Raw genomic sequence first — 16,128 nt, forward strand, 5'->3', positions numbered from 1 at the left:
AGGGGTGTGTTCAAAAAAATAGCAGTGTGGCATTCAATCACTGAGGTCATCAATTTTGTGAAGAAACAGGTGTGAATCAGGTGGCCCCTATTTAAGGATGAAGCCAACACTTGTTGAACATGCATTTGAAAGCTGAGGAAAATGGGTCGTTCAAGACATTGTTCAGAAGAACAGCGTACTTTGATTAAAAAGTAGATTAGAGAGGGGAAAACCTATAAAGAGGTGCAAAAAATGATAGGCTGTTCAGCTAAAATGATCTCCAATGCCTTAAAATGGAGAGCAAAACCAGAGAGACGTGGAAGAAAACGGAAGACAACCATCAAAATGGATAGAAGAATAACCAGAATGGCAAAGGCTCAGCCAATGATCACCTCCAGGATGATCAAAGACAGTCTGGAGTTACCTGTAAGTACTGTGACAGTTAGAAGACGTCTGTGTGAAGCTAATCTATTTTCAAGAATCCCCCGCAAAGTCCCTCTGTTAAAAAAAAGGCATGTGCAGAAGAGGTTACAATTTGCCAAAGAACACATCAACTGGCCTAAAGAGAAATGGAGGAACATTTTGTGGACTGATGAGAGTAAAATTGTTCTTTTTGGGTCCAAGGGCCACAGGCAGTTTGTGAGACGACCCCCAAACTCTGAATTCAAGCCACAGTACACAGTGAAGACAGTGAAGCATGGAGGTGCAAGCATCATGATATGGGCATGTTTCTCCTACTATGGTGTTGGGCCTATTTATCGCATACCAGGGATCATGGATCAGTTTGCATATGTTAAAATACTTGAAGAGGTCATGTTGCCCTATGCTGAAGAGGACATGCCCTTGAAATGGTTGTTTCAACAAGACAATGACCCAAAACACACTAGTAAACGGGCAAAGTCTTGGTTCCAAACCAACAAAATTAATGTTATGGAGTGGCCAGCCCAATCTCCAGACCTTAATCCAATTGAGAACTTGTGGGGTGATATCAAAAATGCTGTTTCTGAAGCAAAACCAAGAAATGTGAATGAATTGTGGAATGTTGTTAAAGAATCATGGAGTGGAATAACAGCTGAGAGGTGCCACAAGTTGGTTGACTCCATGCCACACAGATGTCAAGCAGTTTTAAAAAACTGTGGTCATACAGCTAAATATTAGTTTAGTGATTCACAGGATTGCTAAATCCCAGAAAAAAAAAATGTTTGTACAAAATAGTTTTGAGTTTGTACAGTCAAAGGTAGACACTGCTATTTTTTTGAACACACCCCTTTCAACTAATTGCCCAATTGCACAGCCTTAAGAGCGTGCATATCATGAATGCTGGGTCTTGTTTGTTTTCTGACAATCTACTGAACCTACTGGTAACTTGTTTGCCACGTAGCAATAAAAAATATACTAAAAACCTTGATTAATCTGGTTAGTCACATTGTACTGCTATTATTTTGAACAATACTGTATATATATATATATATATATATATATATATATATATATATATATATATATATATATATATATATATATATATATATATATATATATATATGTAACACTAATGAGCGGATGGTATTAAACCATCTGTTCCATATTAATGAATCCTGACTCTCTAAAGCCCCTTTCACACTGCACGTCAGACCCGGCATATTGCCGAAACATTGAGATAGGTCTGACTGCAGAACCGCAGAACCATTACGTCATAACAGTCTGAGGACGACAGCGCCAGCCCGACAGTCTGAGAGCGGAAGTGGGCGCGGCAAGGAATTACGCTACTTCCGTGTTTTGGAACGTTTTAAAGTTTAAAACAACGTTATTATAAAGACTTTGTTTTAAACGATTTAATTGAAAATGTATATTTAAGATTGATTAACAATATTATATATTAGACAAAGCATAAAATTAAAAATAAATAATCCAATGAAAACAAAGCTTGAGAGTTTGAACATTTTATTCAATTGAAAATAACTTTAAATACTCAACCAACATAGACCACCATACACAATAATATGATGGACTGAAAACAAAAACAAAAATATTAATTTAAATAAAATGAGTTTTAAATAAATCACACACTTGCTGTTTTCTAATTAAATAAAATTACAAAATCAAACTAAATAAATAAATTATATAAAACAAAATCAAACCAAAGAAAATAAATCTTATAAAAGTTATACAGGCACAAATTTGACAGCAATAATTCTCAAGAGAAAAATAAATAAATTAAAACTCCATACACATTGAGTTTATTCTGAGGTCCCTTTCGTCGTGACATTTGAAAAGAAAAACTTCCATGTCCTGTTGAAACTGGAACCGAAACATGAAAGGCTCTTTGGCCAGTTCCAGATCATCTTTTCTTCCCGCCCGATCAAGTTTAAGAAGGGCCTCTTCCTGGTCTTCCTTCTCTAGGTCCAGATATGACGGCTCTTGCACAAAACCTCTGAAGGAGTGGCAGTTGTTCCGCAGCCATCCAACTGCGGTCCTGAGGTCTTTGACCATCTGTGGTTCCTTCATGAGAGAAGAGTTCAAAAAAAGAATGAAATAATTAATTCATTTAAAAGAATTATTCTCACAAGAGAAGAGATGCACCACATTTGGCTGCTAGCTCATTTCCATCTGTTGTCCCTGGGGAGATTGGAAGTGTCCTCAACAATACATTGTGGTTTAATCAGGATGCATGTAAAGTAATGTTTTGAAATTATGCTCTTTCATGTGCCCGTTTGAGACAATAAAAACATACCATGTCGCCGATTTCGGTGTCTTCTTGTGCTTTAGGTGGCTCCTGCACATCAACGGCAGCATGTTTCCTGTGACAAATACATTTTTAAGTAAATTTATAGACAGAAAAACTTGAGAAAGCAAGAGTGTTACCTTTCAATGGCAAAATTCCCTCTCTGAATCGATATGTGCTTCTATAGGTGAAATAAAATACAATTAATGCAATTCTCATGGTCAGTCATTTAACAAATGCTGTAAAATACAACGCCAACAACAAATTAAATCACAAACCATGAATATGTAACCCAACAAAGTGATACTGTGATATTGCTAAATATTAGCCTAACTTACAAAATACTTCCTTTCAAAAAAAATGTCAGTACAGAGCCGTCTTGTATAAGCGTAACGTTATAATGTTAAGTATGTTGCATCTATCAAATATGTAACTTTTTACCTCTTTCTCTTCTTCTTTTCCTTGTTCTACAGTGTGCTCCGCCATAGTTTAACCTTTTATTTTCTATCTTTTACTGTCTAAAAACCTTTTAATGTCTATCTTTTACTGTCTAAAAACCTTTTACTGTCTAATCTAAACAAACACGTCTAAACATGAACTCCGTACACTTCCGGCATCGGACTGCTACCCCGCCCACTTCCGCTCTCAAACAGTCGGTCTGGCGCTGTCGTCCTCAGACTGTTATGACGTAATGGTTCTGCGGTTCTGCAGTTGGTTATTATTGGAAACATTGGCGGGTTGCCTTCTGTGTGAAAGCAACCACGTCCCGGGATTGATTCCCGCACTGAACCCCGGATCGGGGACCTAGTAACATTGCCGGGATAAGCGCTGTGTGAACAAGAGCCAGCTCTAATGCCGTGTAGAATTACACGCAACTCTTTTACCGGCTGTTTTGAAGGAAGATCAGCGTTCGCGAAAAAAAAAATTTGTAAACTGTAATGAAGCAGAGATCAGTTTGTTCCTCACTTTCCACGCTGACGCAGAGATCGTCTGCTTGCTTCAGTGAAAGTATAATGTGCCTAATGGTTTCGACTCGTACATTACACGTCCAGCCCTGATGTTATGTGTCATTACGGGATCTTCACAGGTTGTGTGTGAAAACACGCACCGGGAACAATTGCCAGAACACTTTACCCGTGTATTTGCTGGAATGGCAGTGTGAAAGGGGCTTAACACATTCTGCACTCAAAGGTCAGAACTTGAGTAAAAGAAAACAAGGACTTTTGTTTTCCCACATCTTCCAACATAACTCGCCACTCGGGCGCCATGATGTCGGCAATACCCTGACGGGGTGACAATTAATACACCTTTGAGACTGTCCAGAGATACTCGCGTGAGCCTCAAAGGAAAGACAAACACCCACCTTTTTCACTCACGGCACGACAAAACATTCCACAACACAGACACACAAACAAACGCACAAACACATGAGCATTTCTGTCTCGCACATGGACTTTTTTGATAAAACTACCTATAAATGTATTTAAATGTATGTCTTTATGTGCTCAAATGTATTCATGTGGCATAGTGGAATAGATATAATGTTACTGTGTGTTTAATAACATTTTATATGCATGTAGTTAGGAACAACTCTGTATCTCTTTATCCCTGACTCGCAAAATTATAGTTTTTTGTGTCTGTATAATCGTAAAAACCCCACTGTAACGAATCTTGATGGCAAATTACAAAAAGATGCATTGTTTTAGAAGAACAATCTTTCTGAAGAATTTTTTTTTTTTAATTTTGTCATCGCCATAAATTAGACCAGTGGGCGGAAATCGGCAAACAAAGAAGATTTTTTCCGCCTCAGTTTCTGACAGTTCATTGGTTCATACGGAAAGATAGGTGTAAACCTACCTTTCCATAAAAACAAAGGAAAACCCTTGTTCTTGGCATTCCGCTAGAGAAAGAAAGGGGTTCTCAGCTTCGCGATCGGACTTCTCAAGAAGTTTCTCTGTTTGTTCTTCTTTACTTTTCGTTTCATTTTAGTTTTTCTTTATTGTCATCTGATATTTGACTTTGTTCAATTGTCTAAACGAGCCAAACGAACTTAAGTCTAATCATCTTTTGGCAAAGTTTACATTCGCATTAACCATCGAGCTCGTGCATGATCTGCTCTGGAAAGAGAGACACTGAAGCTGCACCAACGGACAATTTGAACTCAGCTACACACAACAGCCAGATCAAAGCAAGTACTTTCTTATATCCCAACTTAAAATTGCTGTTTAAGGTTGTCTAGGCTATTCCATTTTTGTAAAATTATTCAATGACTTGGGGTCTCTTGCAAAGTTAACTGTTTGAAAATTGTTACTCTGAGATCTGCCTTCACTCTTTCTCTCTCTCTCTTTACTCTCCCTCTCTATCTCATTTCTATTCTTGTTCATTTATCTTGTTTAAATTGTACTGTTTGTTTTGCTATATACTCATATTTACTGAATTGGAGTTATGTACTTGCTTTTATTAAATACAATTATTTGCTTGAATTGAACCGTTTTATTGCTCATCGAGATCGAAGTCCCTGAATCGTGTGATCTAAGCTACAAGCTTTGATTTCTAGGAATTGATTTCAGTAATCTAAGTAGTACAGACACAGAAAATATTGCTTTTTCCTGATCAGAAGATTAATATTTCTTGGAGCTTGTAAGAAGGGTATTTTTATTGATTTTTGATAAGGAAGTCTAGCTTTCAGATCGCGGGACGAACACATTGTCTAGATAACTTTAATTAATTCTAGTAAAGGTTACCTTTAAACAATTAAATATTCCCTCTTTGGGTAATTTAATATTTGTAAGCAATAAGCATATCATATTCATAGACTCATGAATATTCACTTCATTTGAGTTAATTATTCCCCCTGAAAGTGATTGTTGCTACTTGCATGTTTTTGATTGCTTCCACTGTCCTCATTTTGAATGTTTTCAGAGTGGATATGAATATTTTGTTTACTGCCACCATTGTTGAGGTTTATACATTGAATCTTGATATGTGTCTGTCTTTTCGGATGATTTATATAGTTGTTCTAAGTGATACAGCGGAACAAAACTTTGTGAAGTTGTATTCAAGAGCTACTGTAAGTTAAATCAATGTATTCTAAATGTTGTTCTCTGATATCAATACGCTTAAAAAAACTGTGCTTAGACCAAATGTGCAGGGCCAGTGCTAAGAGACCACACTTTGCCAGTGAGCAAGTTCTCAGGGGCCCTGCACTGGCATCTCTAAATGTTCCTGTAATGGCCCAGTGCAGGCTTATATGCAGGGCTGCCTCCTTGAGGAAAAAAAACAAACAAACCTGTAGTTCCCTCCAAACCTCTATTGCTTCTGATTGGAGCGATGTTGATGAACAAAATGTCCATTATTGAACGAATGAACGAATTATACCTTGGTCTGGTCATCTACCACGCATGGTTGAGAGATGACATAATTAAGAAGAAAATCAGGTTCAAAAGTCTTTAATTATCCAATAAAGGTGAATCCGAAGAATGCAGTTCAACAAAACACAACCTTAACATATAGAAACTGATGTCTACATTGATTTGACTGGACCAAAGTGATGTGAAAACACAGCAACTTAAATACTAAGATAAATAAGGGTAACTAATGACATTCAGCTCAGAAGAATAAAGAAATCAACTATGGTGGCAAATTACTGACTCAGGCAAGCAAGACTTCAACAGTGAGAGAAAATACAAAACCAAACATAACTGTGACATTACACGTGTTTCATGTTTTATCTTCACTGGATCTTTGCAAATCTTTCTTCCTTAGCTGCTCTCTAAAGGCCTTGCAGAACATAAAATATATTAGAGGATCAAAACAGACATTTAGAACTGAAAGCAGGATAGTCAGCTCTTTCAGGGTGTTAAATGTACAGTTGCTGCTGAACACGTAAGGCAGTCTCACCAGGTGATAAGGCACAAAACATACACAGAAAACTACCACTAGAACTAGTATGTTGCGCTTAGACTTGTTAAACTTATGGTGGCTGGATACAGTCTGTGTGGACAACTGGGCTTGTTGAATCTTTTGCAGAGTCTTCCAATAAAGAAAAACCAGAGACACTAGCACAAATGCGAAGACTGCAAATGACATGCAGTGGATGATTTTGTAGACAACACTGAGCTTGTGACTGTGCAGGGACTCACAGTTAACATTTTGATCATGATCCGAGGAGGTCTGAAGAAAGAGGATCAAGTAGACGGAAGACATGGCTAACAAGGAAATCCAAGTTCCTATGGAAATTTGGCGAGCGGTACGAAGCGTCTGCAGAGCATGAGTCTCCAATGGCTGGACAATCTTCAGGTACCTGAGATGATAGAAGGTATTCAGAATGCTGACAAAATCAATTTAAATGGAACCATGAAATCAATTTTCAGTGTACATAAAGATATTTGAACTCCGGTTTGGAAAAATTTTTTGGGTGGTTGCGGTTGGCAGTTCTGTACTGTACCCAACACCTACTTCATCAGAGATTAGACTGCATAAAGATCAATAATTGATGATTCTCATCACTGATATAACATATAAAAACCTACACCTAGGTACAGGTTAGCACCTGATGATATTCCTTCTGGGCTATTGAGTTACAACAAATTGTTGAAAAAAAGGTTGTTTAATCAGATCTTGAGAGATTTCATGTATTTTATTTCAGTTGATTTCATCTAAGACTGTGTCTGAAGTCAGTTGTAGTAGTCCTTGTGTTTCTCTTTTCTTCAGTGATTCTGTTTGTTAACAGCAGCTGTTCATCACTAATGAACAATTATCACTCAGTTAATCACTTAATTACTTAATTGCAATGCATAGCTTCTTTTCTGAACTCAACTGAATTAAGTAAAGAGTACTTATAACTGTTAGTTTTAAAACTTAAATGGTTTAAGGCAATCAGTTTCCTCAAACGGTTTGAGTAAACCTAATTTGTCAGGTTTTTAAGGATATCTGTTTACTCAAACGGTTTGAGTTAAGTTACTTGTCGGGTTTTACAGTGCTAAATGTAAAGTGGCCAATGTTTTTGTGATTTTTAATTTGTTTTGAGATTCATTCATCACCACTAATTTTTCCTTCACCATATTAAATTTTTTTTTCCACTTAGACGAGTAATAGCACACCACTCCTCAGTCTTCACAATTTGAAAAGCAATTTTTTTAAATCTAATAATCCATTTCAAAATAATAACTGTAAATGTACACAGCAAAAAAATCTGAGTGAAATTAACTTTGCTGGGAGTACATGTGAGACCACAACCAAGAGTGTGAAAGTGTTAAAATAGGAGTGTTAAATTAACACTGAAGCAGAGTTAAAGTTAATTAGATAATTAAGTGATTAATTGAGTGATGATTGACCATTATTGACGAGACCTGATGTTAACGTGCAGAATCACAAAGACGAAAATCACTATTTTAATGGTGTCACCATTATAGTGGTCAGTGTTTGCTTTAGTCTGGCTCTTGACCCCTAAAATGCTAAAGTCAGATTTTAATTGTCAGTTATAACTAAGTTATAAAGCTGATGGACAAGCAAAGACTATTGTTATTCCTGAATTTCTGAGTTAAAGTTACATCGTTGATTATTGCAGCCCTGTGATTCTTCAACAACGTATTTCCAGCATTTTAAATACAATCTGAGGAATTTTTTAAAAGTTGTTTGCTCAAAAATCTTTCAAAAGAGTCAGTTAGTTAGACATGCAAACATCAAAAATCAACCTGTGAATCTCAACAATGGTGAAAATCCAAAAAGCATGTTGCAGTGCATTCTGGGTGCCACCTATCAAAATTCATCCATGACTCCCATGATGCATTGCGGCATGAATAAATTATTAGCAGAATTGTTTCAGTAATTTCCTTTATTCTTACTATTCTATTTTTGTTTTTATGTTACTTTTAGTAGTTTGTTTTCTAATGTTTAGAGTTGTTCTGTTTTTCTGAATATGCTGTTTGTCACAGTTGTTGAGATTCCTACACTAGTCTTTGATGTATGTCTGTGCTTAAAACAAGCTTATTTTTTTATTATCAGAACAACTTTCAAGAAATCATTTTAATTAGCGGGTACTGTACAATCACAGGGTTGCTATAATCAATGAAGTCAATCAAATCTGTTTAGGCTTTAGGTGAGTTTGGTGATTCAGATCAAATGCCCATTTTTAGATTATTTTTTTCTGGTCTGTTTGCTACAATTCAGTTGTAACAGCCAAACCAAATCTCACTTTAAAATTGTAAGGCTCAAGAGCCCAACTAAACCAAACACTGGCCACTATAATGGTGACATAAAATAGTTATTTTCATCTTTGTTGATTCTGCATGTTAACATCAGGTCTCGTCAATAATGGTCAATCATCACTCAATAAATCACTTAATTATCTCATTAACTTTAACTCTGCTTCAGTGTTAATTTAACACTCCTATTTTAACACGTTCACACTCTTGAGTGTGGTCTCACATGTACTCCCAGCAGAGTTAATTTCACTCAGGATTTTTTGCTGTGTAGGTGTTGGCTTGAGTAGCATACCTGTTCACAGCAATAAAGTCCATGAAGAGAATGCTTGCATACATGTTTATATAGAATGCTGATGCTCCAAAGCTGCAGTAAATGTTGCGTATTGTTCTGGAATAGGTAGCATTGTGAACAATGCGCAAAGGTAAACAAAGACAAAGGAAGAAATCAGCTGCAACCAGGTTCCTCATGTAGACCATGACGCTGGACTGAACACGCTGACTGGAACAGAAATAAACCCGCATTGTGATGCAGTTAAGCACCAGACTGACGAGAAAGACTAGTGAGTATGCATACATGAAAGCAGGGTGGGCTGAGACCTCTGTAGGTTCACAGGGACCTTGAGTTGTGTTGGTAATGTTTGGTGTAATTGTATCTTTTGGGAAAGTGGTGAAGATGGTTGCAGACACTGTAGACTCCATCTAGATAACCAAGAGAAACATATATTATTTATCCAGACATACAAGTGCTTCTCAATAAATTAGAACGTAGTGAAAATTTTAATTTATTTCAGTAATTCAACTCGAATTGTGAAACTCAGGTATTAAATAAAATTAATGCACACATAAGGAAGTACTTTAAGTATTTGGTTCTTTTATTTGTGATGATTTGGCTCACATTTTACAAAAACCCACTAATTCCTAATCTCAACAAATTAGAATATGGTGACAAGCCAATCAGCTAATAAATAATAATTAAAAAAAACACATGCAAAGGTTTCCTGCGGTTCACTAGGCTATACAATCATGGGGAAGACTGCTGATCTGACAGACAGCTTTAAGACCCTTCATAAGGAGCCACAAACCTTCATTGCCAAAGAAGCTGACTGTTCACAGAGTGCTGTCTCCAAACATGTTAACAGAAAGTTGAGTGGAACGAAAAAGTGGAAAAAATACACAACCAACGAGAGAACTGCAGCCTTATGAGGGTCGTCAAGCAAAATCGATTCAAGAATTTGAGTGAATTTCATATGGAATGGACTGAGGCTGGAGTCAAGGCATCAAGTGCCATCACACACAGACGTCTCAAGGAATTTGGATACAGTTGTCTTATTCCACTTGTTAAGCCACTTCTGAGGTGTCTTACCTGGGCTAAGGAGAAGAAGAACTGGACTGTTGCCCAGTGGTCCAAAGTCCTCTTTTCAGATGAGAGCAAGTTTTGTATTTCATTTGGAAACCAAGGTCCCAGATTCTGGATGAAGGGTGGAGAAGCTCATAGCCCAAGTTGCTTGAAGTCCAGCGTTAAGTTTCCACAGTCTGTGATGATTTGGGGTGCAATGACATATGCTGGTGTTGGTCCATTGTGTTTTTTTGGGAACCAAAGTTTCTGCACCCATTTACCAAGAAATTTTGGAGCACTCCATGCTTTCTTCTGCTGACCAGCTTTTTGTAGATGCTGATTTATTTTTCCAGCAGGATCTGGCACCTGCCCACATTGCCAAAAGCACCAAAAGTTGGTTAAATGACCATGGTGTTGGTTTGGTTGACTGGCAAGCAATCTCACCAGACCTGAAACCCAGAGAGAATCAATGGGGTATTGTCAAGAGGAAAATGAGAAACAAGAGACCAAACAATGCTTCCATATCACCTCTGCAGTGCCACAAATTTATCACCTCCATGCCACGCCGAATTGAGGCAGTAATTAAAGCAAAAGGAGCCCCTACCAAGTATTGAGTACATTTACAGTAAATGAACATACTTTCCAGAAGGCCAACAATTATTATTTTTTTCTTTATTATTGGTCTTATGAATTATTCTAATTTGTTAAGATTGTGATTTTGTGGATTCTTGTTAAATGTGAGCCTAAATTATCACAGTTAAAAGAACCAAAGATTTAAACTACTTCCATCTGTGCATTGAATTTATTTAATACACAAGTTTCACAATTTGAGTTGAAAAAAAAAAAAAAAAATATATATATATATATATATATATATATATATATATATATATATATATATATATATATATATATATATATATATATTAGGGCTGTATGATTAATCGCTTGCAATTGCCATGCATGTCTTGTCAGCCAGTTCTGTGATTGGTAGTAAATGTCCATCACCTGGTTTCAAATGAAGCGGCACTTCCCAGCTAGAGTTTTTTTTTTTTTTTTTTTTCTCAAATGTTCTCAGAACATTCTCATGGATTGTTCTAACAGTGTTTTTAGCGGGTAGTTTTATTTTTGTTCCCAGAACATTCTGTCAAAAGATCAAAAATCTTTTGATAGGATAACATTCTCTAAAAACATTCTAAAAAAATTTATTAATAACATTATTAGAACATTATCCCCTAACATTCTAATTAAGATTTAAGCAGATGCTTAGATGTGGATGTTGATGTCTGTTTAAAAGTAATAGTTTGGTCTAATGTCACCATGATGGTGGTAAGTGTTGGTTATAGTTGTGCAATTTGATACTTGACTTGTTAGTGTCAATCTTTAACTGCTGTCATCTTTATTGTGGACAAAACAGCAAGAGAATGTGTGGTTCGATGGTGCTGGTTGCTTACTGGTCATTAATATATTACCATATATGTGGTCTGGTTACCTGTTTTCATCCAAGCTAATGTGTGGCGTTAGTTAAGTATAATTTGTAAAAGTGATATTGCGGCATGAAGCATGTCACCATTGTTGAGATTCATACACTAATTCTTGAGTTCTCTGTGTGTCTAAGCACAGATAAATCACATATGAATGCGATATTGCGTAGCTTGTCAGAGATCTACGGCTCTGTATATTAAGTGCGGCTCTAATTTGAAAGCAGCTGATGGACATTTACGACTAATCACAGAACCATCTTTTCTAACAAGACATGCATGACAATTGCATGCGATTAATTGTGCAGCCCTAATATATATATATATATATATATATATATATATATATATATATATATATATATATATATATATATATATATATATATATATATATACACACAATTAACACTGTTCGGGGCATACAGTGTATATGGTCCCACTCTCAATTCCTGGATGGCCACAGCTCTGCAGAGTTTAGCTCCAACCAGCTCCAAATCACACCTGCTTGGAAGTTTCAAGTAATTCTAAAGACCTTGATTAGCTGGATCAGGTGTGTTTGATAAGGGTTGGAGCAAAACTGTGCAGAGCTGTGGCCCCCCAGGAATTTAGTTTGAGGCCAATGAATTAAGTGCTGATTGAGCATTACTGATGAACACCTGCTGTTAACAAGCTTAATCACTGAAGAAAACAGAAACACAAGAACTACAACTGAGGGGGCTTTCCCACTGGCAGTTTAGTGCGGAACAGGGCACGGTTCGCATGAAAAATTGCTAATGTGAATGTTGTCATCGGACCCTGGTGCGCACTGGGGTACCAAACCCGAGACTACCTAGACAAGGTGGTCTGAGTTCGGTTGCTCCCAACCTGTGGCGTGATTCGCGTGAATGTGCAAGCAACATGGACTCGGTTGCGCACTTGTTCAGGAAGTAAAGTATCCTGCGCATCACTGTCGATATCATTGTTTCCTCAACACATGAGAGAGCCAAGGTTGATTTCACACACTCCTAAAAGTCAAAAATTAATTAATAAAAATTGTATAATTAATATTAATTATTATGATGTGCATAATAGCACCAAAATAAAAACAAAATAATAACTATGCTCCGCGTTGTGTTTTCCATGCGTTTTCTGTGTGTGTTTGCAATGACGTAAGGTGACTGCAAACGCACCTGGGTTCGATACAACTATTGAGTGTGAAAGCAGACCAACACTGCGGGTGGTGCCGGGAACAATCGAGCTCGGACCGCAGCAAACAAGCCCAGTGTGAAAGCCCTCTGACTTTAGCCCAGTGGTGTTAAGTCCAGGGGTTAGAAAGTAAAAGTCCTGCCATACATTTATTCCACCCATGAACTCAGCAGCTGATTTCACCAGAGAAGAACCAACCCAGATTGCAAAAATAATCTGGGCCACATCTGGCCCAGGCCCACCGGAAGTTCTGGTCCAGATCCATGCAACGTGCATAAGTCTTTTGGCACAAAGGGCCAATACCGGCACAGATCACAGTTTTTCCAGATCTGGACCAGAACTGGCCCAGCTCTGGATCAGATGCGGATTCCTTTATGATCATTTGGCCTAAATTTAAGACAGCTTATTGTGTGTGTGTGTGTGTGTGTGTTGTACATATTGTTGTACATATATATCTTGTATGCGCCATATTCATTTGGTATTGTATGTAGTTTTTTCCTGTGCCACTAGTGGACTGGATGTGTTTTGTGGCCTAGCTGATCTCAGGTCACCCAGATATGTCATGTAACCCAGAGGAAACCCAGACACAGGTGTTGCTGATTTGGGAAGCAAACAGTTTTCGACTGTGCTTTTGTGTCTTGCCTTGATAGTGAAGAATATGGTTTGTTGTTTTGGTTATGTATTATGAGTCAAGATATTGCCGCTGTATGATATATGGAGGAAAATAAATTTGCTAGATAATAGTAACATTACTGAATTCTCAGTTTGTATTATGTGAGGACGCAAGGGCACACGTCTAAACATAATCCGTTTTATTAGCAACCAGTACTAGACTTCGAATTCAAATACAAATAGTTTATTTGTATAGTGCTTTTCACTAATACATATTTCAGTACAGCTTTACAGAAAATGCATGTTTCTTTGTTACAAGTAAAAAAAGTCATGTCCATATACCACAGTATTTGTACAGTTGTACAGTAAGTAGATTATCACTGTATTTAAGAAGAAATTATTAATACCATTAAAGCAATCATTACAAGCATCTTACATAGTAGATAATTAAATATTTTACTGTCTTCTGCCACTGATATTTCCTTTAAGTTGTTATACGAAGCTCTTCGACAAGCAAAAGTACTCATTTAGATGTATAGACATTTATTGTACTCTCTATTAAAATAATATTTATATTAAAACAATTGAATGACTACAAAAAGACACAAAAAACAATGCAAAATATGTTCCACTGTACATGTTTACTTTCCTTTCAATAATTTTTGCACAAAAAAAGCTTAAAGTTTATTTAAAACACTACCCCAAGTACTACAAGTCTCTGCTTCTAGTGCTTCCTGTACCTTATATTCACTAAGCTTAAAGGGATAGTTCACCCAAAAAATGAAAATTCTGTCATTAATTACTCACCATCATGTCTTTCCAAACCCATAAGACCTTTATTCATCTTTGGAATACAAATTAAGATATTTTTGATGAATTCTGAGACCTCTACAGGGTTAGAATGACATGAGGGTGAGTAACAATTTTTTTCTTTTGTTTTGTTAATCTGTTAATGATTAACAAAAGTGAAAAATATGTGACATACATCTTTTGTGAACGCTCTTTATTTTGAAACTACTGGCTAATTTACATATATATGTGTTGTTGTTTATTTGATGCATTAGCATAGCTGTCCTTGTCAATTGCTTGCTGGTGGTGTTTCCTGAGTTGCTTCTTGCAGCTACCTTTCTCAGTTTGCGGGTAGTCAGTTTGTGTGGTCTTAGGTTGTATTCTACTTTGGAAACTCATGTACAAGTTTTGAGATCCACTGTTACTTACTGTAATTCTATACCATAAGGAACATAGATAAAATGTTCATAACTGAATTCAAAAAGGTTTTGCTTTGTTTTACTGATTATTGGCATGTTTTATATACAACTTGAATTATAAAATCATAATTGTATACAGTAAGCAATTTAAAAGTCATTAATAAACTAATCTTATGATTCCAAAGAACCTTCTGCTTAAGACTTAACGGTATATTTCATTAAAGAAGATATAGCAATATTGAATATGCATCCCCTTTTAAAAAATGTTAAATAATAATTGTCTGGAAGTCTAACTTACTTGTAACAAAAATATCCACTGAACTTGTTGAGGTTTTTCTTTCAGTCACTTCAGATTCTTTCTTTAGGCTCATGCAAGGGAAAAAAAAGTAGAATGTAAAGAAATATAAGGAAATGCGAAAGCAGGTTGTTGGTGATGTAGGAGGGGGAGGTATTTTGTGGTAAAAGAAAAAAAGATGTGAAAAGAAGTTGTGGCTTATGAATAGCTGTTTAACAATATATAATGATATAAATGTAATAGTAATAAACTTCGTTATACAGCACATTTATAGCAAGGGTCTCAAGATGCTTACACAGAAAACAAGGAAAATAATAATAATAAATAATTAATAATAATAATAATAATAATAAATAAAAAATTAACTATTTTGGAAAAAAAAAGTCTAAAGACTAGCTTTAAATATACTATTAATATATATTTCTGTAACGTCAGCTGGTAGCACATTCCACAGTTTGAGGCAAGAAGTGCAAAGACCAGCTATCAAAGTTATGATCCCATTTTTCCCATCGTGCACTGGGGCATGAATAATTAAAAAGGTTAAAATGTTCTAAATGTTTCAAGTTGTATTTACACTGTTTTATGGTTCCTTTGTCATTAGGTTTAGTAACTTACTGTTTTGTGATATCGGGACTTAATTTTCTACCAATTTATACTCAAACTCTATCCATTGATTGTTACCGTCATTATGTATGGTGTTCTAAGTATTGAGGTCTCTGTGTTCATTTGTGTAATATTTATATTGAAGGGACTTATTTTCTTTAGGATAATAACTAGGTGTCTACTTGCATATTTATATATTTGAATGATGCACATGCTTTATTAGCATGATTGTTTTCTAATACTGCTTTATTTTAGTAAATTATAGAAACTGTAATTGAGGGTAATGTTACGAATCAGCTCAAAGGGGAAATAAGAATACATTTAAATTTATGCATTTAACAGACACATTTATCCAAAGTGACTTACAGTGCATTCAGGCTATCAATTTTTACTTATCCTTTGTTCCTGGGGGAATCGAACCCCCAACCTTGCGCTTGATAGCAAAGGTTCTATGATCTACCAGTTGAGCTACAGGAACACTATAACTAGTTATGA

At 36.1% G+C, this 16,128-nt stretch overlaps 2 protein-coding genes across 2 annotated transcripts; both read right to left on the reverse strand.

The window, feature by feature from the left end:
* Positions 1 to 1,634: 1,634 nt before the first annotated feature.
* On the reverse strand, positions 1,635 to 3,422 carry LOC113115393 (structural maintenance of chromosomes protein 5-like). The gene is made up of 4 exons (XM_026282927.1): positions 3,146 to 3,422; positions 2,845 to 2,885; positions 2,714 to 2,780; positions 1,635 to 2,481 (listed from the first exon to the last, which is right to left on the reverse strand). Exons 1-4 carry the CDS (start codon positions 3,188 to 3,190, stop codon positions 2,197 to 2,199), a joined length of 438 nt encoding a protein of 145 aa, XP_026138712.1. The 5' UTR covers positions 3,191 to 3,422; the 3' UTR covers positions 1,635 to 2,196.
* A 2,726-nt stretch (positions 3,423 to 6,148) lies between these two features.
* Positions 6,149 to 15,122, reverse strand: LOC113115590 (P2Y purinoceptor 14-like). The gene is made up of 3 exons (XM_026283159.1): positions 15,034 to 15,122; positions 9,203 to 9,609; positions 6,149 to 7,007 (listed from the first exon to the last, which is right to left on the reverse strand). The coding sequence occupies exons 2-3, from the start codon at positions 9,607 to 9,609 to the stop codon at positions 6,425 to 6,427; spliced, it is 990 nt and encodes a 329-aa protein (XP_026138944.1). The 5' UTR covers positions 15,034 to 15,122; the 3' UTR covers positions 6,149 to 6,424.
* Between the last annotated feature and the right edge of the window lie 1,006 nt (positions 15,123 to 16,128).

This window comes from Carassius auratus, chromosome 15 (genome assembly GCF_003368295.1).
Source record: "Carassius auratus strain Wakin chromosome 15, ASM336829v1, whole genome shotgun sequence".
NCBI classification, from domain to species: domain Eukaryota; kingdom Metazoa; phylum Chordata; class Actinopteri; order Cypriniformes; family Cyprinidae; genus Carassius; species Carassius auratus.